This window comes from Phocoena sinus, chromosome 8, assembly GCF_008692025.1.
Source record: "Phocoena sinus isolate mPhoSin1 chromosome 8, mPhoSin1.pri, whole genome shotgun sequence".
Lineage (NCBI taxonomy): Eukaryota > Metazoa > Chordata > Mammalia > Artiodactyla > Phocoenidae > Phocoena > Phocoena sinus.
The window spans coordinates 68,483,268-68,507,889 of record NC_045770.1 but is presented as its reverse complement, the minus strand read 5'-3'; the positions used below and the strand labels follow the sequence as shown (position 1 = coordinate 68,507,889).

Genomic DNA, 24,622 nt, shown 5'->3' with positions numbered 1-24,622 from the left:
ATGTGCTTTATATGTATTAACTCATTTGATTCTTACTAAAAACCCCCTTAAGGTAGGTAGTCCTACGGTCTTTATTTTAGAGAAGAGAAAACTGAGGCACAGAAGGTCAGTAAGCTTCCAACATGATACCAGTAGTGAGAGAGCTAGGATTTGAATCCAGTCTGGCCCCAGAACCCATGGTCTTATCTACTGCCCTACACTGCCTCAGTATACAGCTGTGATTCCTGCTACATTTGGTTAAACTGCTATACACATAGATATGTACAAGCACATATTAATTTACAAGCACACTCCCCCAACACAATCAAAATCATGTGACACATGGCTTACCTTCTCCGCTCTGACTTCTTCATATGCGGTTTGCTTTCCCTGGAATACTTTTCTTCCAGTTATTCATCTCTCTACATTATTTATTCTTCAGGTCTTTTAGGAAGCCTTCCCCGACCACCCAGCTCTGTAGTGAGTGCTTCTCCCATGGCCACACGGAGCTATTAGTTATAGCCCTTATCATTATGCCTGACAACTTGCCAGTTGTCCTGGCCGTTTCCCCATTGGATTCTTAGTTCCCTGAGGGCAGGGAACTGTTCATAAAAGGATCGGTAGCACTGAGTACAGTGCCTGGTATGTAGTGCGTAAGAAAGCATAAATTAATCTCTCACACTCACACCCCTCAAATACAATTACCGCACATTTTTCACATATACACACAGCCACTAAGACACTCTCCTGATACAACATATGCCACATATACTCTTGTCCACGCACCCTCAATCACTGTGATTAAGTCTCTGTGACATCCCTCACACACCACAAGCATATCACACACACAATTATTGTGACAGCTCTAATCTTCAAGCACTGTCATATACTGTTTTTCATACAGTCATGGTCACCATCTGTACTCTTAAAACAGGATATTTACCCTCCTACAAACTGAATTAAGATGACAACAGCTCTATTTTTCACACACGCCTTCGCATACTGTATTTTTTATCCATACAATCCCTGACCATCCCTGACATATACAATTATGGTCACACACTGTCTACCATCTTCTTCCCACTCCCACACTCTTTGTCACACACACTCACTCACACACGCACACGCGTGCACACACCCACTCACAGTCAAGGGATTGCAGGGGCATATCTGAGGGGGTCTGAGCCCTCCGTCAGCGCCCGAATCGCAGCCCAGGCCAGCGCGGCCCCGCCCCTCCCCGCCCCCTCATGCATATGCAGCACCTCAGCCTGGCGGCCCGGCCCCCAGACGGCCATTTGTAGCTGCGCTGGAGGCTGCGTTCGGCAGGCGCTGCGAAGACGTGTGCAGGAGTGCGCCCCCCGGACGCTGCAGCCCCTCCCCGTTGCGGTCACCTCGCTTCTCCGCGCCTCGCTTGGGACCCGGCCAGCCCGGGCGCCGCGCTGCCGCCCGGACCGGCCCTCCAGCAGCTCCCGGCGCCCGGGACCCCCGCCCGGCCGCTCGCCCGCAGCCCGCCGGCCGCACAAGTCCCCGGAGCCGGGCCTAGGGCGGGCGGCGGCTCGGCGTGGCCGGGCTGGGCTCGGCAGCGTCCCCATGGCCGCGGCCGGCTGGCGGGACGGCTCCGGCCAAGAGAAGTACCGGCTCGTGGTGGTCGGCGGGGGCGGCGTGGGCAAGTCGGCGCTCACCATCCAGTTCATCCAGGTGCCTGGAGCGGGCCTTCCCCGGGGCGCCGGGGCGGCGGCGGGTGGGGGCTCGCGCTACCTGTGGCGGGGCGGCCGCGGGGACCCCGCCCCGGAGGTGCCGCGCGGGCCGGGGGTGGGCGGGAAGCGGGCGGGGGGCTCCGGCCGGCTCTGCCCTACTGCCCTGCGGTCGGGGCGCCCCGCTCCTGCTTTGCTGGGCGCCCAGCTCGGCGTCCCGGGAGTCGGGCTTCTCAGGAATGTGTCCGGGAGGGCGGAGCTGGCGGGGTGGGAAGCGCAGATCCACCTTCTCGCTGCGGCCGCGGCCCGAGCCCTTCGGGAGAGGCAGCGCTGCCGCGCCGGGCTTCCTGCCCCGAGGCTGGGGTGCCGGGCGTAGGGCGTGGGGCTGGAGCCCCGCGCGCTGGGTTTCCAACCGCCCCGGCCGCCTCCTGCACCGTGGGTGCAATCCCGGTGGCAACTTGGTCGCGGCTCCGCGTGATCTCCGGGCTTCTTCGCGCACGCCGAGCCGGAGCTGCCCGCTTCAAGCAGTGTTTCTCTTTGTGTGTGTTTGTGCTTTTCTTTTAAGTAATCTCTTAGGTAATACGTCCGGGTGGGAGTGTGTGATAATGCCCCGGGGAAATGGTGGCCTCGAGGAAGTTAAGAATGTTTTCCGATAGGGGTGAGACCATTTCCTAGGTATTCCTGGTGCCTTCCTGCCTCTCGCTGTGCCAAGGTGAAGTTTGGGGTGGGCCAGGCTGGGAGATGACCGACCGAGTCGTGCGTTCTGTGTCCGTTCCAACCTCTCTCTCCCCCACCCCCAATCCTCTCTGGTAGCTGGAGGCGGAAAGTCGGGTCGTAAAGGAAAGGGCGGTGGAATTCTTGATTCTTAGGATTTGCTCTTGGTAGGAGGTTTGAGTGATCTTTTTTGGGACTATTAAGAGAGAGAAACCCAGCTATCTCTCTGCTTTTGTCAACCTGCAAGGTGTGGCATATGCTGGGAGAGAATGAAGGTATCGCGTTATAACAGGTAACAAAGATACTCTCAGTATATCAAGAGTATTGTTTAAGATGCTTTGGTGAAATATTTTTGTTTGACCCATTTGTTATCAGTTGGCATACTTGAATAATGTATTTCGTTTCACTTAATGTTTCTAGTGACATTAAAATACCGAGTACTGTAACATAAATGTGATTGTTACCTTTCACATTGACTAAATGAGCAATAATTGCTGTTATACTATTTCAAAGTATTAAAAACTGCTGCTAAAACCTTTGTATCCAGGAAGAGATGTTTATGTAGTGAGCATTTACAGTATGCTCATTAGTGGGTTAAAAAAAAAAAATCACACTAAGAGGTGAGATGGGCAACTTGTCCTTTCAGTTTAGCTGCAGTTTAGCTGCAGAATCAGAGATGCCCGTCATGTTGCTATTTCTCATAGGGCCAAGAGATACTTTAAGTAACTGATGGCAAAGCAAAACAATTTATAGCCAAGTCTTTCTTTGGAAACTGTAGTTAGGGGGAGGTGGGAGGTTGGTGAGGAGTGAGAGAATAATCCTGGGTTCCAGTATTAATAAATAGTGTTCAAAAAAAAACATAGTGTTACCTAAAAGATTTAAACCACAAATATTTCTTTAAGTGTTTTGGGGGGAGGGACCATCGAAATGTATTTGAATCTGTAAGTTAATTATTTAGTTAAGGTATTGGAACCTTTTGTTTTTGGAAATAGTATTAGAAACCATTAAGATAACCGTAATTTCTGTCTGCTTAATGATTTTCTAGAATTCATTTGTTAAAGAAACACCTTTATGAATAGTGTTGTATCTAGGTACTCTAGATTTAAAAGAAGTAAAAGAGGCGTGTGTGCATGAGAGACGTGTATTTATACATAGAGAAAGTGTGAGCTTTGAGTCATACAGACTTGAGTGTTAGATCTTGCTGTGTTATTTATTTACTGGGAGAACATTGTGAAAATATTATTTAGCTTCTCTGAACCTCAATTTTCTTTTCAGTAAAATGGGTCTGATCGCAGTCTTCATAATCCTTTAAATTATGGGAACATCCTTAGCATGTGTCTAGTATGTAGTATGTGCTCCATTAATGATGGCTATTATAAGTTTATGTGTACACTTCTGTTAACACGTTTAAATGCAAAGGGAATTCAGAATCGAGGAAAAGTCAGTTTGGGAAGGATTGATGAGAGTACTGTGTAGACGTGATGGCAGGAAGAGAGGACATGTCTTACCTGAGTATGGGGAGTGGGGGAGTCATATGCTAGCTTGGAGAGAGGAAGCAGGCAAGGAGGGGAGTGGGATAGGCCTGTAACCTGGGGCCAGTGAAAGGGAGGAACATGGCCTCTGACTTTGAGGAGGCTTTCTGGAGTGGTAGGAACCAGACTTGGATCGAGTCTCATCTCTACCACTTGCTGCCTGTGTAATCTTAGGTAAATTACTTAACTTCTCGGTACCTTAGTTTTTCCCATCTGTGAACTGGGGACATACAAAGTACCACATACAGTTGTGAGAATTAAATGAGTTAACATATGTTCAGGGCCTAGAACAGTGTCTGGTACATAGTAAGGCTACAAACATTATTATTATTGTTACTATATTAATCTTAGCTTATGGAGCTAAGGTGACTATCATCTACACTTAATAGAGCTGCTGTTTATTGTCTGACTCCTGGGAAATTAAAATTCATTCTGTTATGATTGTCTCGCAGTAGTAATTGGAAGGAGAGGAGACTGCAGAAGGATAGTAACCTTAATGAGCGGAAGCTACTTCTCTCTGTAGGAGATCAGGATGGTACAAATTGGTTTTATTTATTTTGTAAGACTCCTGAGATATGACACTTTTTTACAGTGTTCAGTATGTATTTTTCTATTATGTAATCTTGAGTAGAAAAAATATAATGAACACATTTGGGAGTGGAGAACTTGAAAAACAACTTTGCCTTTAACCCTGACTTTCCTTCACCTTAAATTTACTTGTTGCCTTTTATGCATATTGAAGAGCTACAAAATTAGGAAATTAAGGCTATAATTACTTAATTGAGATGGCTTTTTCTCTTTAAAAATGAATGTAACACATCATAAAACATCCATGATTAAAAATGTAAAATATTATTAAGAGTATGTGTGTGTGCATGACCTCCTCGTTTCTGTTCATAGTTTTTTGAAAGACGTCTTAAGTTTTATTGGTGAATACAGCCCCTAAACGATGAGTGGATTCTGTCATTAGGAAATGATCTTAACATTGTACAAAGTGAAATGGAAAGAGCCTTGACTATCTGGGTTCTAGGTCCCCCTACTCAGGTGATGCTGGGGAATCTTTTAATTGTCTGTAATTTCTTAAGGGCTTAATTTCCTCCATAAAATGTTGGGTTTGGGTGAACAAATCTCTGCACCTTTGAAATTCTAGGTTCTTTCTTACTCAGTTAACAAAGTAGGTATGTGTCTTAGGTCAAGTTTCTTAAGTTCTCAGAGCCTCAGTTTCCTGTATGAAAAGGGAGACTAATATTAGTACCTTTAGGGTTTCTGGAGTAAATAAAATAATTTATCCAAATCATTCAGCACAGTGCCATCTAAGAATAAGTAAAATAATAAATTTGCTGCTTTTACTTCTGTATCTTGTTCCTCTAAAACTAAATTTGTAATTTATTCATTTTTTCTTGACATGTAATCTGATCTGTTTTAAGTCTTTAGCCCCTTTTCCCCTCAGCCTCATACTCCTCTCTCACTTTTGTATGATATTTAGGTAATGAATGTTGATCCCATTTTGAGTTGGGGAAATTTTATCAGTTGAGCGTTGATTTTTGGAAATAATGGAGTAACCATTGGGGTTTCTGGCATCTCTGAGAAAAGACCATACGTGTTTTACAGAATTAAGGAGAGGAATTTCCCAGCCTCTGTTCTTCATTTATTTAGCATCCTGACTTATTATTCAGCAGTTTGTCAGATTTTGAGCTATGTAGGGGGTAGCTGATTTCTCAATTATTGAGTTTTAGTCAATCTTACAACCTGTTAGCCTGGAGCTGACTCAGACATTGCTTTTTACCTAATTTGCGTTTTGGTGAATGTCTTTCCATTGCCTTTTCCTGGGGCAGAGATCCTAGAAGAGATTTCAAGGCACATGCATTTGTGTTAAAGTTAGTTGATCTTTGTGTGAAGTTTGTGAGTTTAGATTCCTGAATTTCTCTTCTGTGGCTACATCTTGAACATGTGCCCTGCATTAGAAATCACTTAAAATAAATTTTATCTGTGAATTTGAAACTATACTGTAGACTTATTTTTAGTGTGCAAATTACTGTTTTATATTTTCGGAGTAATTTACAAATGAATTCTTAGCATTGAAAAATAAGGTACCCCTCCTAGTGGTGGTACATACTAGAGATTTCCTCATTTTGGTAGGAGTTGAAATGGTTCTTGTAATGATTTTTTTTTTTTTCTTAGTCTTTTGGGCACACTGTGTGTCATATGGGATCTTAGTTCCCTGACCAGGGATTGAACCCACGCCCCCTGCATTGGCAGGGCGGAGTCTTAACCACTGGACCACCAGGGAAGTCCCAAGGAGCTGAAGTGTTTCTGATGACTCAGACATTGTAATTCCTAGATACAAATGTTAGGCACTCAAGGAAGAACACTTTCTTTTAGAGGATGACTGCTTTTGTCAGAGGAGAAATTCTAACCTAGGGTTTCTTAAAACTCATTCGTTTTTAACCTGTGTGTGTGTGTGTGTGTGTGTGTCTGTCTGTCTGTCTGTCTGTCTGTCTGTCTTGGGATGCGGAAGTTGCAGGAGTTTGGTGGGGATACTTCTATTGAGTAGATAAAGAATTCTGCTTTCCCTTGGTACAATACCATTTGAAGGCAAAGTGGTGACAGGCAGCTACCTACTGGGATGGGATTTTTATTCATCTGTATTGCTGAAATGTCAAGGGTCATTCCTAAGCTTTGAAATGAAACTAGTCTGTTTAATTCAGTGAGGAAAGTAAATTGCTAACTTTAAAGTGGGGGAGGAGTGCAGAAAGAGACTTTCTTAAAGCTGTATTATTTAAAAAATTTTTAAGGGTTCCTTTTTCAAATTAAAATTGATCTCATAAAATAGAAACAGATTTTGTAATGCTGCATGAACGTTTATTTATTTATTTTTTTGCCCCTTTTGGTGAGGAGAAATAGAAGTGTCTCTAGGGTGTTCCTTGCTGAAAAGTGATAATGAGTAAAAGACTCTGCTTGTAAACAATGCAGAGTTGATTGTCATTGAATCTTCTTGAAAGGCCTTGATCTTGAATTACTTTGGGTAGAGCCATGAAGTCTGAGTTTGGGATTGAAACTTAGTGTAAAGTGATGTCCTTGGTAGCCATTTGATTTATTTCTATTTCGCAAAGAAAAATGTCTCTCAGGCCTTTATGAAATAGACAAAGATTTTATATATATATATATATGTTTTTTTTTTATTTACTGTGTGGTTCTGAAAGAAGCAAAGAAATAGAAGTTGACAAAAATTGTGCTATTGGAGCGATATTGGACTTGAGTTCCTTCTAAATTATATTTTAGATTTTATAAGATCAATGTGATAAACCAGTTGTTTATTGGTTACATAACATTAAATAACATTAAATCATAGTTTAATTAAAAATATTATAGTTACTGAATTGGTTGTTTGTATATATTAGTAGTTTAATATTGCAGCCAATTTATCTTGTCACCTCATATGATGGTGTTTTTTCCTAGGAGAAAGAATTTATATACAAGTTAGTAAATGTTCAGTACTGAAAGTACGGATATACATGCCAACATGATATCTGATGTTGCTCTTTAAAAAAACTTTGGTACCCAGATTTCCCACATGCTACCATTTTACTGTATTTGTTTTATTCCTCCCCCCCCATGTATATGCACTGTTTTTTTCTCAATCATCTGAGTGTAAGTTGAAGACAATGCTGCCTTATTTTTAAATACTTCCATGTATATTTCCTAAACACAGGGTACTTGCTTACATAAACATAGTGTATAACCAAAATCAGAAATTAATATATTACTAATGTAATATGCAGAACTTTTTCAGATTTTGCCAATTGTCCCAATAATGCCCTGTATAGCAAAAGAAAATCTCAGATTATGCACTTTGTTTCCATGTCTTCTTTAATTTGGAGCAGTTCTTTAGTCTTCGTGTTTTATGACATTGACATCTTTGAGTACAAGTTAGTTATTTGTAGAGTTCCCTCAATTTGAGTTTGTTTCTTCATGGTTAGATTCATTTTGGAGGCAGGAATCGCACAGAAATGATGTGTTCTTCTCAGTGCATTATATCAGGAGACATAAAATGGATGTTGATTTGACTACATAGGTGCTTACCTTTTGACTCGGTAATCCCAGATCTAGGAATTTACCCTGAAAATGTACTTCCAACAGTATGAAAATACATGTGCATGAGGTCACAGCATTAGAAACAACCTACAGGATAGAGAGAAGTTGAATAGAATATGGTACATTCACCCAGTGGTGCAGCTATAAAAAGAATAAGAACCATCTCTATGAACTGATGGGAAATGCATTCCAGGATAAATTGTTCAGTGAAGAATACAAAGTGCAAAAGTATCTACTGTATTATTGATATACTACTTTTAGTGTAAGAAAGAAGAGGAAATGAGAAAATAGGACTGTACCCATTGGGGCAAAAACAGCACAGAATGGATGAATTTGAGATTAAAGAGATTATTGGTTATCTATGGGGGTAGGTAGGGATAAGGAGAAAGCGATAGAGGGAATAGGGATAGTGACTCTTCTGAGGATACTTTTCTGACTTGTGGAACCATGTTTAATGTTTCACATACTCAGTATATAAACAGCAAGCACCAATAAAATCAAAAGGTGGAATACAAACAAAACAAATGAACTGAACTTTATATCGGATGACTAACATAAACACACTGAAGGAGGGAGAGAAAAAAAAACTAATGTAAGTAACTTTTGAACCCGGTATTTGGACTATGTCCTCAGGATAAAGACAAAAAGAATTCGAAATAAACACTGAACTCTGGTTAATAGGCTTTTTTCCCCCCCTCCTTCATCACAGAGGCATGGGTTTGTAATTCTGAAACAATTTTCTATACTAGGATTAAGTAAATTAGTAAATGTATTGTGGAAAATGGGAGCCAAGTTCCTCACTATTGGAGAAGGGAGTTATAATTGTGGAAAGGGTGAAGGCTAGGAAGAACTCTTGATGGTTGATTGGAATTGAGCATACTGGCATGAACTCATGGTTTAAAAAGTATAAAGATAGATATAGAAATAGGTGTATGTGGATACTCATAAACACATCTATGTATACATCTTTTTTCCAGCTCTGTTGAGAGTGCATAGAAACAGTGACACCCTATTAACAGTGAGAACACCCAGTGCTGGATCTTGGTTTCTAAATATCATTCTTTACTAAAAGGAACCTTGGAGAAATGACTGATCCCCGGGCTGGGGCAAGGAAAAAATAGAAGATGAGCTTGGAGCATCTTATAGTGCCAGAAAGTAAAGAACTGCTCAGAAAACAAAATGATGGTGACATGTCAAAGAGACACAGCCAGCCTGGAAGAACTCCCATTGGCTAACTCTGGGACAGTATCATCATCAAAATAAATAATGACAGTAATTGATTATTGCCCATAAATAATGTAAGAATCTAAGAATCCATAAGGATAAATAAATGAAGGAGGAAGGGAAGTTCTTCCTTAATGTAGAATTCTGACTAATAAACATAGAGGAAATGGTAGAATTAGAAAATCACCATTTGGCAGTCAAGCAACTGATTTAAGTAACAATCATAAATGGATGTTAAAAGTAGTATGTGAAAGTTTGAGAGTAGCTGGATATTAACATAGTCTCAAAGTATCTGCCCATAACGTATTGTTATCGAATTGGGAGTGCATAATCTTAACCACTGGGCCACCAGGGAAGTCCCAAATATCCTTATTTAAAGCAACCAAAAGTGTGTGTGACTGCAGTGTTTTTAAGAGATTGTTTTTTGTCTTTTGCATTTGATTTTGTTATTATAATTGTAAATACACTCAGTGGTATTAACCCCTTTCTCATTAGGAGCTGTTGCTTTTATTTGCCATTTCTTTCATTCTAACTGGTTTCAGTGCTTACAAGCAGTCCTCGTGAGCAGCTAGTTTTTATTTTGAATTGTTATTTAGAGAACACTTTCGAGTACTTTTTTAGTCTAAGATTAAAATTTTACTTTTGCATGATACATGATGACTTGGCTGAGTATAAAATTATTGGATCCCAAGACTTGTATTACAGCAGTTGGAGGTACTGCTTTATTTATCTTCCGTGTCTTTGCCTTTATCTAACTGGCCTCAAGTTTCTATTCTGCAGGAATAACTAGTTTTCTATTTGTATGCTTGTAGCCTTCTCTTATCAGTGGAAATGGAAACATTTATCAGGATATGACTAGAAGTTTTTCTCTGATCACCAGTTTTCTCTGAGAAATGATGAAACACTCTCAGGTCTAGGAAGGTTTTCTTCTTCATTTTTGAAGTCATTCTCCCAATTATCTTCTGAAATACCTACTTGTTCATTGATTCTTTGAAATCATTGTTCCATATTTTCTTAGGTTAATCAGTGAGAAGGCTAAGATAGACTCCATTCAAGAATTTGTCAAATTTGCCTTCTGTATCACTGATGAAATTTTCTGGATGTCAAATCAAATTACTCTCTTAAACAGATTTAATGCCCTTGATATCTCAGTCTAATATTAATCAGTGGTGATGTTATGTTCTCTTGTCTTTTCTTAAGTCCACAAAACTGGTATTTTCTAAAGCTTGGTACTGCTTAAGGAAACAACTCCAGCCAGGGAAGGGTTTTTTCTTGACTGGCAGAATGTAGTTTTTAAATTTATCCTCTTATGATGAGTTGATCTTAGCCATTCTTGGTGCTGGAAGTAAAGAACTGGCCGTCCCTCAGAATTCCTGCAGGACACTGAGATTCCCATTTTTTTTTTTTGATGCTGATGGGCAAGTTGATACTAGGGAGCTTTGATATTTGGAGTATCAACAAATATGAAATTCTGTGAAATCTGCTAAGACATTCAGCCAAATTTATGTTTTGGTTTTTTTTTTTTTGGCTGAGAGGTATAATTTTGGAGAATTAGAGGTGGTTAAAAGGGATAGTTTTCAAGTTTATTAATACTTCAAATCTAAGCTTTCTGAATTGAGGCAAGTAGAAGAGGCTAGGGAAGATAGTGGAGGGAGAGTGTGTGTGTGAAGCTGTAAAATGAAGATCAATGCAAAGATTTTTCTTGTAGGTATAGAAATTAGAAGGGCCTAGAATCAAAAGTTGGAGTCCTTTCTTTAGCGCGCGTGTGTGTGTGTGTGTGTGTGTGTGTGTGTGTGTGTGTGTAATCTGAAGTATGCTTATTTTATGCTGTATTTTACAATTTCATATATAAAATTTGTTGTGCTTTCTCCTTTCTTTAAAAAATGGGATTGATCGCCATTTATTTCTCACAGTAGTGCTTTAAGTAACTTATCTGCTATAATTAATATTTGAAAGGTATTTGAAAGGATTCCTAGTAAGAGGTTTTCTAGAATGTTTCTTACATTACCATCATCACAAAGTCTGTAGTATCCTTAATGACTTTTGTAAAAGCATTGTAAAACTGATTTTGCATTATTTCTTTTGTTATGAAATCTTGTACTTTTTATTAATTCTTAGATAATTTTAATTTCAGTTTGGATATTCCCTTAATTTTTTTTTTTTTTTTTTTTTTTTGCGGTACGTGGGCCTCTCACTGTTGTGGCCTCTCCTGTTGCGGAGCACAGGCTCCAGACGCGCAGGCTCAGCAGCCATGGCCCACGGGCCCAGCAGCCCCACGACATGTGGTATCCTCCCGGACCGGGCCACGAACCCGCATCCCCTGCATTGGCAGGCAGACTGTCAACCACTGCGCCACCAGGGAAGCCCTATTCCCTTAATTTTTACATGATTTAAATTTGAGGAAGGTTTGAGTGGCAGTCTTTGTAGATTTCTAGCTTTGTTGGGCTATGGTCAAAGAATGTGACCTGTAAATTCCCTGTTTTGGAACATTAAGAATTTTTAATGGCTAAACATACCATTGATTTTTGTAAATACTCCAAGAACATGAGAAAAGAATGAGTATTTATTTGTAGCTTATAAGGTGCAAAGTTTTACATAAATCTGTTAAAATGGAATTTGTTGATTGTATTATTCAAATCTTCTGTATCCTTTTTTCTCATGTATTTTTAATCTGTGAAGCTCTGAAATTTTTATTAAATTTGTTTTAATTTTTTCCTTGCATTTCTAATTTTGCTTTGTTTTGATGTATAATTTGGTGTATAAAATGTTATGATGATTACATCTTTCTTATGATTAAATAGTACCAGTCTTGTGCAGAATTTTACTTTGAATTTCAACCTGTGATATTAATGTTACCTTTTCTATTTTTTGTTTGTATGCGTTTATTTCATTTATGTTTTACTTTTTTTTTTTTTGGTCATTTTATGGTAAGGTTTTGTAAATAATATGTAATGTGATCTTTAAAAAATCACACCTGAGAGTCTTTGTCTTTTAGCAGTGGAATTCACCCCATTCACATTTATTGTATAATATGAATTTATGAAATACTCTAGATAAATTTGCTTTGATCCTTTTTACTCTTTTTATATTCTTTGTTTTTAACCTTTGTTTTTGCAGACTTAATTTTGTTTTTGTTGCTTTATTTCCCCTGCGTTGAGAGTAAAAAAATAAGAGATTATTTTTAAAGTAGAGGTTGTGTCTGAGAAACTTATTCCTTGTGGTTGCCTTTGTCATAGTCATAAGTAGTCTGTGAAATTAAACTCCACAGCTGCCATGTTTTTGTTTTTTAAAAAGATGTCCTAGACCTGGAAAAACTCACACTGCTTATCTGAGAACAGGCAGTTTGATGTAGTATAAAGAATCCTTCTTGCGAGTTAAGATATTTCTCTAGATCTTGATTTAGCCACTATATGACTGTGGCTTTGGATAAGATAACCATTCTGTGTTTGATTCACTTTGGCACTAATTTAAACTCTAAACAGTAGACTGTTTACAAGTAAAACGAGTATTTTAATAGAGAATTTTTATAGGCTTGGAATTTTTGCCTGAATGTCTGCTCCTTGGTTATACTTGTTTGTACATTTTATTCTTCATATTTAGATTTTGAGTGTCATAGACCAGGAATACTTTTGTTACATAGAATTAAGCATATAGCAAAATATTTATTAGTATTTATTAATTGCTAGTATTGGGTCTTGAGCAGGGCATAATAAATAATTGGAAAAAAGAGGTCTTAGGAAACATGAGTTGTATCTATTATGGTTCCATAGCTGCTGGTCACTGAAGAGGATGTAGAACTAAACTGTTTTTGATTTTGGATTTCAGAGTTTCTCTGTAATTAAAAGATTGTTTATATGTGACATATGCACATTTGAATCTTGAGTTTTAGAAGTTTTAGCAGTTGATCCCACAGCGTTCAGTTTTATTCAAAATAATCTTTGGAGGAGATTGTCCTATTTTAATTTCTCTCTGGAAATTCTGACTCAGGAAATGTAAAACAGCTTGAGAGTAAGGTCTTAAAGATTTATTACTTTTGTCTTGTTTCCTGGTGGGTTTTCTCTTAATGCCTTGGTTAAATGATGACATGTGGTTGAGATTACAACAGTCAGCAATTTGTTAGCTGAAAGGAAAAGAACAGTAAGCAAGTAGTTGAGTCAAACTGCAAAGGAAGATTTGTGATAGATATAACATTTAAGTTTCAAAAATCTTGTGGAAAAGATATGTAACTGTTAAATTTTGTCTCTTTTGCCTCTGAAATTAAGATATATCAATTAAATAAGGTAGGGAAATTTGCCTTATGTATGTATATGCATGTGCGCAAGTGCACACAGGTGTGTATCTTACTTAAAATGAGAAAGGAGTGAATTTAGGTGAGAGAAATGTTCATTGTTTTTGGAATCAGAAAATGGAGATAAAATATAAAAGGTGTAGGTCTGTGATAATTTAATGACTTGCAGACGTTTAAATGAATAATAATAGTAGCTTAATTGAGTACTACATGAATTTATTATTTTCAGATATTGCCATGGTCCATGCTAACAAGTTGGTTTGAATTAGCTTCTTTTTAATTGTTAAGTTACTTAATGTTAAAAATTTCTTATAACCATTGCAGTGTTTTATGGTAAACATAAATCAAAAGTGCAAAGTTGAAAGTTAAGAATGGAGTAGAAATTGGTGAGCTTGCACGTTAGTAATTCATACTTCATCAAATGTTGGGTTTTGGGCTTATTTCCTTACCATCATGAAGTCTGATAGGTTCTATGGTCATAATTTTAGCAGGTGGTAAAATAGTATGGAAAACGTTGTCTTCTGTTACAGTGTGATTCTCAATTTCTAATTTTACATTTTAAAGACACAGACTGATGTTTTGTTTATTTTTTTTCCTTCCTCAAATTGCAAATTATGTATTTAGATTTCTTTATAGCAGATAGTTTCAGGAAGGAGCCATTGGCTGAGCTGATTAGTCAAATGAAGTTGTCTGACATGGGTTACTTTAGTTTGTGGTTTTAGATGAGAACAGTACATGGTGCACAGCTGTTGCTCCAACAGCTTTGTTCCAGCTGTCTTACTGGCCTGTCACAAAATACCCCACATTCCTTTTTTTTTTTTAATGGAACCCCTTGTAATATTCTATACTTTATTACTTAAAATGGATCCTGCCAATTGCTTTAATGACTTTTCTTCACTTTTATGCCTATCAATAGCTATTTATTTAGAATGATGCTAAAATGATTATGAGTAACAGATTTAAACTTTGTCACCTTTGTAATTTTTTGTTGTGAATTAAAGATGGAGATATAAAATACTTATACAAGTTGTGTTAAACATTGAAAAAGGCACCAAACTTAAATAATGTCCCCAAATAAGTAGTTGCATCTGGATGATGAGACTGGCATCTTCTAATTTTTTTAACCTTGTGTTTGTATTAACAAGCTTCAATAGAATTATAAGATGAAAAGCCGTGATTTTGTGTTTTATAAAGTTTGTACAGAACCTCTATAGGTAGACTTCAGTTTATGTTTTTTGAGCAGGTGGTTGTACTTCAATTCATTTTACTATCTTACACAGTAACTGAATTATAATACTAAGGGCTTCAAGATTTGTTTTGTTTTTTAATAAGGAACAAGGACCTATGAAGAGTAGTTTGAATCAGTAATGACTAATACATATTGAACATTTTCTCTGTTAGATACCATGCTAAAAGCTTTACACACATTGCCTTAATCTTTACAATTTATTGTTTCTTTTTTGCAGACATGGAAACTGAGGCTCAGAAGTTAAATAAATTGCTCAAGATCCCACAATAATGACTGAGATGGGACTTGAAGCCATATTTTCTTGATTACGTAGCACCTAAGGGGACTATGCTCTATTACATTGCCCAAATAAAACATGTTTTATTAAGTGAGTCACCTTAACAATGAAGTCTTTGCTGAAGTTTTTCTTTGATTAGGTTCATGAAGCACTTTCCATTTAGTTGAAATTAGGAAACCTGGGATTGAATAGGCAGTGAAGGGTTGTTAATAGTATCTATTGGCCTCCCTCTCTGCTCCCTCCTGCCTGTCTGTGATCAGTCTCCTGTTACTCCTGGGCTTGCTGTTTTGGCTACTGCTCTCCCCTGACCTGGCAACCCCCAGACACCTGCCCCACACCTATTTGAAATTCCTGCTCTCACATAGTGCATTATGACTGGAGAAACACTGTCTGATCACACTTAGTCATGATCTGTGTGAAGTGTACATCCATGACTCTAGCTGTATCCTTTACCAAGTAGGCCCTTTTAATCTAATTGTTACTCATCTTTCTAGATGTGACTCAGGGTTCATCTGAGCCTTTCCTGAGGGAATATTCAGATTGGATGAGGTGTCCCTCCCGTGTGCTTCCATAGTATCCTGTGCATTTTTTTCCTGAACCTTTTCAGAGTAAGTTGTGGAAGTAATGCCCCGTTAGTGTTTGTTTCCTGAAGAACAAAAAAGAGAGTCTTTTATGTAACCTTTGTACAGTTATCAAAATCAGGATATTATCTAACTTACATTATTCAAACTTCACCAACTGTTCCAATAATGTCCTTTATAACGAAAGAAAAACAATGTTTTTTGCCCAGGATCGAATCCAGGATTGCATGTTGCGCTTATTTTTCATGTCTTTTAGTCTTAAAAGTTATCTGTAAAATATCCCACAATTTGGGTTGTCTTGTGTTTTCTTATCATTAGAATCAAATTGTGTAGTTTTGGCATAAATATCACAAAAGAAAAGTCTTTCTCCAGTACATCATATTTAGGAGGCAACATTTCTCCATAACCTTTGATGTGAAATCTGATGCCTTAGTTAATTGCTGAAAAATTGCTACTGTTCCCTTTGTAATTAACATCTTATGGGTAGAGATCCTGAGGCCAGGTTAATAACGTTATTTTTGAGCTTTTGGGGTTGTGTCTCTTATTCTTTATTGAATGCCCCTCCTTTCTCCCTTCCTCGTTTCCTTCTTCATTTCTTATTTAAACTTGCTATCTCCACTTTGTGTTTTTAGACAAGAGTTTTTTTTTAATGCTCTCAAAGAATGCTTGTGTCATACTCATATTTTCTTTAGGGGCAAAAGCCCCCAGTTACTACATTTTCTTTATTCTTTAGAAAGATCTACACTTTCTTGGCCTTGATTTTTTTTCATCTATAAAATGAAGTGGCTGAAACAGATTATATCTAAGATCCTTTCAGATTCTAAAGCACATGAGTTTTAAAAAATTAGATTGTTACATCCTGTTTGACCTTTTCCACCCTAAGTTTTCTAAAAAATTGTTTTCCTACTTCTTTCTGTATAAAATATAAATGTCTCATTGCTTTGGATTGTAATCAACCTGTTCCTACTTTGGGGCCATGATATTTTCACACCTAGATAATGTCTCTTGCCAGACTGAAAGACAAAGTGGTATTCTTCTTTTTTTGATGGGGTGAGGGTGGGAGTGGGGGACTCATTCCCAGAACAGTCAATAAATAAATCTGTCATTCCTTGGAGTTTTCTAAATTACTTAAAAGAGAAGAGAAGAAAAAACCAATTCAGTACAATAGTGTTTATTACCTTTAAAAACATGATTTATGTATACTTCCTTTTAGAGGGTTTTACAGAGTTTCTAATCATTATATCATGATTTCTAAAGAAGTGAGAATCTTGATTCATTGTAGAATTTAGAACAAATTATTTAGTTGTAGAAGTTACTGTGCTATAAACAGACTGAAAGAATCGAGCCTTATTTCAACATTGTTAGTAATTTTACGTTCTGTAGTAAAAGTATTAGGTTATTTAGTGAATTATTAAAAATTAATTGGCCACATTTTAACTTTTAAAAATAATTCTTCCTTAAGAATTTTGTCATAACTAGCATTTACCTTTTGTGATGTTTTACATTTATGTAATATTTGTTTTCAGAGGACTTTGACGTACATGATTTCCTTTTATACCAGCACCAACCCTTTATGATTGGAAGGCGGCATGACATTGTCATGGGCATCATTATTTCCATTCTGTAGTTGAGGAAATGGAGGCTTGGGAAGAAGTGATTTGCTCAAGGTCCTATAGCAGGTAAACAGTGAAGTTGGGATTTAAGTTGGTTTTCCTGATTCCTAAAATACAGTGGTCTTTCTACAGAACTAGGAATGTTAAGTTGGAACAAAAATGCCAACACTTTCTAGAGGGGAACTGAATAGAGTGATACATACTCATTTAATGAATGGAATTCTGTTACGTGACTGTTACCAGTATGAATCTGGGAGGAGCACTGAATAGCGGAGGAGTGGAGAAAGGGAAGAGTAAGTGAGGTTTCAACCAGAAGCATACTTGATGACTTGATATTTCTGCTAAAACTGCTGATGATGGCACCGATGAAAGCTAGTGTGGGGCCCAAGCTGTGTAATGGCATCCTCTCTCTAACGTGTAGCTTCACAAGACTGAGGTATCTGTTTTACGAGTATCACTGTGGTATAAATGCGTGAAAATGGCAAACACCAAATTTAGGTATTTATTACCTTTTGGGGTGAGGAAGGAGAGGAGAGGGGAGTATGATTGTGGAGGGACATGTAAGGGTCTACAGTCATATTGCTAATGTTTTATTACCTAAGTTGGGATGTAGGTATAAATAGTCTTAATATTTTTTCTTCATAACATTTTCTGAGATATTTTATAGTTAATTAAGAACAAGAATTTGCTCTAAATTGACTTAACTATGTAGTCAAATGGAAACTTTGAGCCTTTCATTTGGTGTTCAAGGTATCATGACTTGGTTGACAGGACACAAGTGTGTTCTTTAGGGGTTTTCCTTCAGGGTGGGAAACTGTTTTTTTCCCTGTCTATTCAAACAACAAATAAGACTTTAAGTGCGATTCTAATTACGTTAAAAAGTTGATAATTGAGTTTGTGAGTACAACTTTTGTATGAATGTGTGTGTATAAGAGTATTTGTTGTGATTTGCTTTTAAAACTACTATACCCAGTTTCTGAAGATTTCTCCAAAGCACAGTGTCTGATTTCATCATGGTGGTTACAGGAACTGATGATTCATTTTGCCTTAAATTTCCTGTATGAAGAACTGATACCTTTACCTTTTCCCAGAATAAAATTCTTAGACTATTAGTAGATATAAAAAAATGAATGCTCACATAATGTTGTTTTAGATAGGTGTGAGTAAGGATTAAAAGAAAATCTAGAGTATTATATACTAGACCTGTGCTGTGTGCTATACTGTTAAACATTTTTGCTTATGAAATTCACTCATTTATAAAATGGATAATTCCTGGACTATTATCATCAGAAATTGATAATTTTGGGGGGATAGGATTATTTATTTAAAGATATGCTACCCATTTGATGGCCTTGTGAATGAAAAGGAATCATATTTCCAAGTTTGGGTGATTATAGGATTAGAAAAAATGCTGTTGGTGGTTGTTCATATGAAAGCTTTTTATTTGCCTTTATTTGGGTACTTCTGCATTTTGGAGAGGTAAGATGGGAGAGAAAAGGAATTCTTTGTTCTTCAGTGTGAAAGTAAGTATGTACGGTTAGATGTTGGTAATTCCCACAATAAAGAAATGGATTGAAAACGTGATTAAAGGGCATCTTTAGATTTAAAGATTATAATGTGTGCTTAAGAGGAAGTGGGTGGGGTAGAGTGGGTAAGAGGTAGAAGGTTGGGGAAGGTGGAGTAAATGCTCTTGTTCTTGAGTTTAGAGGTTTGAATGATCTCTTTTGGGGGGTGTGTTACCTACAAATTAACTCATGATGTAAGTTGCAGGGGTCTCTTGGTGATTTTGGATGGATTCTGAATGTCATGGAAGGACTGGACTCTTGTATTGATTTTTGGAAACTGGAAAAAGTGTTTTGCTTCTAGCATGGTTTAATTTTACAGGTTTTCTTCTTCTGGTGTCTTCTCATAAGGAGAGCCATTCTTCCCATTCCAGTGGCAAGTAGAAGCTGTGATCCATTAAGACTTTTGTAGTAGACAGAATTTGGAAAATGTTCTACATGCAGGGGTTCTTTGAACTTTTCTTTGGTACAGAGGACTCTTGGGATTCTGGTAAAGCCTCTGGACTCCTCAGAATACTGTTTTTTTAAATGTATACCACATAGGTTTATAAAAGAACCAATTACATTTAATACAGTTATCAAAATATTAAAAACAGAAGTCTTTTTTTTTTTTTTTTTTTTTTTTTTGCGGTACGCGGGCCTCTCACTGTTGCGGCCTCTCCTGTTGCGGAGCACAGGCTCCGGATGCGCAGGCTCAGTGGCCGTGGCTTACGGGCCCAGCCGCTCCGCAGCATGTGGGATCTTCCCAGACCGGGGCACAAACCCGTGTCCCCTGCATCGGCAGGCGGACTTTCAACCACTGCGCCACCAGGGAAGCCCCAGAAGTCTTTTTTTAACACATGTTGAGTGTAAATGCTATTCTGACTTATCTGCAACAGCTGTTATATGAAATACCTGTGATTTCTATTGGTGACCGTCACAGGTACTGTTACAGTGGTTTATTGAAGGAAATGCTAAATTTCTGGTTAGAGGTTAGTGAAAAAAAAATTTTCCCCATCCACGTTTTTGAAGTTTTAATCCCAAGAAACTCTTTTTAATGCAGAATGAATGAATGAATGAATGAATAAATACAGTAAGGATTTGGATCCAGATGACTGTTGGATTGAGTCTCGTTCGCTACTTACTAGTATCTGCATACTTTCTCAACTCTGAGCCTTTTATATCCTCATCAGTATAATGGAGATGGTAATAGTACTTGTGGGAACACCTACAAAACAAAAATCCTAGAAGTACTGTTACCATTTCCATCTACCATCACAGTTGACTGGTATTGTCATTCTACCAGTTTGAGTGAGGTATAAAAACCTTACCTCCCTTTATGTCCCTTTACTCTCCCCTGTTGATAATACACTTTTTAAAAAAATTTCTTCTGCATACGTATAGAACTGCATCAGACCATATATAATTTTTGCTAACTGTTCTTCCTTCCTGAGGTTCCTTCTTTCACTGTTCCTTTTCTGTTTAGAGAACTTCTTTAGTCATCCTTTAAGAGTAAGTCTGCTGATGACAGATTCTTTATACTTACTTTATCTTTTTGCCATAAGACAGTATTTTTTCTGGGTGTAGGATTCTGGATTGATAATTCAGCACTTGAAAAATTGTGCCACTTCTGGTCTTCATGTTTTCTGATGAGATATCTGCTGTCATTCTGTTTTTCCCCTATAGATAGGTGTTTTTCTCTGACTGCCTTCAGGATTTTTTCTTTGTTTTTAGTTTTTAGAAGTTTAATTATGTGTCTTGGTGTGGATTTCTTCAGGTTTTTTACCTTTTTAGGGTTTGCTCATCTTCCTGAATGTATAGCTTTATGTCTTGCCAAATTTGGGAGTTTTTCAACTATTATTTCTTCAAGTACTTTTTAAGCCCTACTCTTTTTGTCCTCTCCTTCTTGTATGCTGATAATATGAATGTTTAATCTTTTGTTACAGTCTCACAGGACCTTGAGGCATCATTCTTTTTTTTTTTTTTTTTTTTTTTTTTTTTTGCAGCCTATTTCTCTCTGTTTTTCAGATTAGGTAGCTTCTACCTACTGTCTTCCAGTCCGTTGATTATTTCTGTTCTTCCATTCTGGTTATTTCGGTTATTCTATTTTTCAGTTTTAAGTTCCCATTTGGCCCTTTATAACATATTTGTTTGCTGACTCTTTGATTTCTTTGCTGACGCTTCTTTTTTTTTTTTCCCATTTATTTCAAGCAGGCTTGTAATTGTTGAAACATTTTTGTCCAGACTGCTTTAATGTCTTTGTCAGATGATTTTAACATCTCTGTCATCTTGATGTGGGTGTCTGTTGATTGTGCTTTTATCTTTCAGTTTGAGATCCTCCTGGTTCTTGGATTTTTTTCTTTCTTTTTAAAAAAATATTTATTTGGCAGTGTTGGGTCTCAGTTGCCATGTGCGGGATCTTTAGTTGCGGCACGTGGGAACTTTAGTTGCATGCAGGATCTAGTTCCCTGACCAGGGATCGAACCCAGGCCCCCTGCATTGGGAGTGCAGAGTCTTAACCCCTGGACCACCAGGGAAGTCCCGGTTCTTGGATTTTCTGTTGAAACCAGAACACATTTTGTTCTGAGGCTTTGGATCTTACTCAAACCATCTGTGTTAGCTGACTCTGATGCTGCTCTGGCAGAAGGAAGGTGGAGGTGCTGCCTTATTACTGCCAGGTGGAGGTAGACATTCCAGATGCTTCACCAAGGTTCCACTGGAACGTGAGGTGAGGGCAGACACTCCTTATTACTGCTGGGTGGGGTGGAAGTCCAGACTCCCCTCATGTTCTTCAGTGATGCTCCTGGGTGAGAGAGGTTCGTTATTGGTTGGTGGGGATGAAAGTCCTGGCTTCCTACTTGGCCTTCTCTGATACTATCCAGTGGGATATTGGGGTGCCTCTTTATGGCCTTGAGAGTGTGGGGTTAATTTTAGGCATCTCACAGTTGCATATTTTTAAAAAATTGGCTGATGATACAAACAATTCCTATGTTTCAGAAGAAAAATGGCAACAGGTGAGCAACAGACAATTAAAAAACAAAGTATAATAAATGTTTTAAATTGTCACCCCTTACTGATTAGCAAAAAAAACCATTTTAAGAAACGAAATTGAGTTATTTGTAGTGAGGTGGATGGATCTACAGTCTGTCATACAGAGTGAAGTAAGTCAGAAAGAGAAAAACAAATACTGTATTTTAACACATACATATGGAATCTTAAAAAAAAAAAAAAGGTTCTGAAGAACCTAGGGGCAGGACAGGAATAAAGACGCAGCCATAGAGAATGGACTTGAGGACACGGGGGGAGGGGGGAAGGGTAAGCTGGGACGAAGTGAGAGAGTGGCATGGACTTATATATACTACCCAATGTAAAATAGATAGTGGGAAGCAGCCTCATAGCACAGGGAGATTAGCTTGGTGCTTTGTGACCACCTAGAGGGGTGGGATAGGGAGGGTGGGAGGGAGACATAAGAGGGAGGAGATATGGGGATGTATGTATATCTATAGCTGATTCACTTTGTTACACAGCAGAAACTAACACACCATTGTAAAGCAATTACACTCCAATAAAGATGTTAAAAAATAATAAAAAAATAAAAATCTAGTTAACTTTTTTTTAAAAGCCATTTAAAAAATTATCAATTGACAAAGATTAATAAAAGGTTATCTGTTGTAGCTTAAAGATATAAGGATATGGGTACTCTCACATTGCTACTGAAATTGTAAATCAAAAATCTGAATTAGTCTTAAATGTCATAAATTTTGACATAGTAGTTAATTTTCAAGGCATTTTTCCTGATGAAGTAATTTGCTATAAGGTGCAAAGATTTATATACAAAGTTTTGAGACAGTGTTACTTATAATAAGATTTTGGAAATAGCCTATATCAGGGCTCCCAAACACCTGGGCTGTGGACCGGTACCAGTCCGTGGGCTGTTAGGAACCGGGCCGCACAGCACGAGGTGAGCAGCGGGCAAGTGAGCGAAGCTTCATCTGCTGCTCCCCATTGCTCGCATTACCGCCTGAACCATCTCCCCCCACCACTGCCCCCGGAAAAATTGTCTTCTATGAAACCGGTCCCTGGTGCCAAAAAGGTTGAGGATCGCTGGCCCATATGATGAATAATAAAGATGGATTAAATAATTGTCCATGTCATTAAAATTAATTTTTAAGAGAGTATTTGGCAAGGAGGAAATACGCATTAAGTAGGAGGTAAATGCAGAGTATAAAACTGGACATTCAGTACAATAGATATAATTATATTTTGTTTTGTTTTTGGCATTGTGGCTAGGGACCTGGTTTTTGTTTTGTGTTGTTTTGTTTTGTTTTAGCTGCACGCGGGCCTCTCACCACTGTGGCCTCTCCCATTGCGGAGCACAGGCTCCGGACGCGCAGGCTCAGCGGCTGTGGCTCACGGGCCCAGCCGCTCCGCGGCATGCGGGATCTTCCCAGACCAGGGCACGGACCCGTGTCCCCTGAATCGGCAGGCGGACTCTCAACCACTGCGCCCCCAGGGAAGCCCGGGACCTGGTATTTTTAGACATTAGAGACGATATTTTTCTTTAGTGTAGGGACAGATCCAAGTGTTGAGGGGCCTGAAGCCTATGTGATTTGGGGGTCCCTCTTTAAGAAAGAATACAGAATTATGTACACAGATGACTATTTGTTTAGAATGAGAAAAGAGTCATTTGTGTAAATGAAGGGCCTCAAAACCCAACATTCATTTTGTGGTGAATCTGCCTCTGCTCTAAAGTATAAAATTTGGTATATGTACACTGAAACTTCATTAATTTTATTCATATCTTTTGTGTTCTATTTTTGATTACATGCTGTAATGTTTTCCTAAACTTCCCATGTTTCTAATAGTTTTTGCATTGACTTACATACTTTTTATGTAAATAATTTTGTTTCCATTATTGCATAAAGACATTATAAAATCTCATTATAGCTCTTGCCAAATAAATTTTACCATGTTTGATAATGATGTTTTCATTGTTGCTTTCCTTTGTTGACTAAATTTGATACATTTTTTTTGCTCACCCTTTTATTGTTAGCCTTCTATTTTTTTGAGCACTATGTTGTTCAGTTTTATTTAAAAAGAACTTCTGTTGAGCCTCTTCTTTTTTAAGGAAGCCTCTTAATTTTATTACGATTATTTTGGTCTCAGTTTGGCCTCTTTGTATTTTTCCCTCCTTATTTCTGTTTGACATGTGTTGTAGTTTCTTTATTTTACAGAGACTTTTTTTTTTTTTTTAAATTAATTTATTTATTTATGGCTGTGTTGGGTCTTTGTTTCTGTGCGAGGGCTTTCTCCAGTTGTGGCAAGCGGGGGCCACTCTTCATCGCGGTGCGCGGACCTCTCACTATCGCAGCCTCTCTTGTTGCGGAGCACAGGCTCCAGACGCGCAGGCTCAGTAATTGTGGCTCACGGGCCCAGTTGCTCCGCGGCATGTGGGATCTTCCCAGACCAGGGCTCGAACCCGCATCCCCTGCATTGGCAGGCAGATTCCCAACCACTGCGCCACCAGGGAAGCCCTTTACAGAGACTTTTAAGGAGTAACATCTATTTTTATTACTGGCAGTGTGTGTGTGTGTGTGTGTGTGTGTGTGTGTGTTGGGTGAGGGGAGAGTAAATAAAATTTTCATCCGTGAAATTCTTACTCTAACGAGCCGTGGTAGTGAGTATATATGAATATGTGAAGAGTCGGTTGGAAGAGATTAAAATTATGTACTGCACATTTTCTTTTTCCTTAAGCATTTAGAGGTTCCTTAAGTAGGGGAGAATTTATGTGGCTTGGATTCTGTTGCATGAATTTATATTGTTATAATTCTAGTT

General features: G+C 38.3%; 1 protein-coding gene across 2 annotated transcripts in view; it reads left to right on the top strand.

Moving 5' to 3' along the window:
- Positions 1-1,270: 1,270 nt before the first annotated feature.
- The window catches only part of RRAS2 (RAS related 2), a 71,505-nt gene continuing 48,153 nt past the window's right edge, over positions 1,271-24,622 (top strand). The window contains exon 1 of one of the 2 annotated variants that reach the window (XM_032640345.1): positions 1,271-1,677. In XM_032640345.1, coding sequence (XP_032496236.1) covers positions 1,570-1,677 — 108 coding nt within the window. In that variant the 5' untranslated portion in view covers positions 1,271-1,569. Of the gene's footprint in view, positions 1,678-1,897; positions 2,213-24,622 lie in introns of those variants that run through there. The other variant, XM_032640344.1, reaches the window with a different exon arrangement.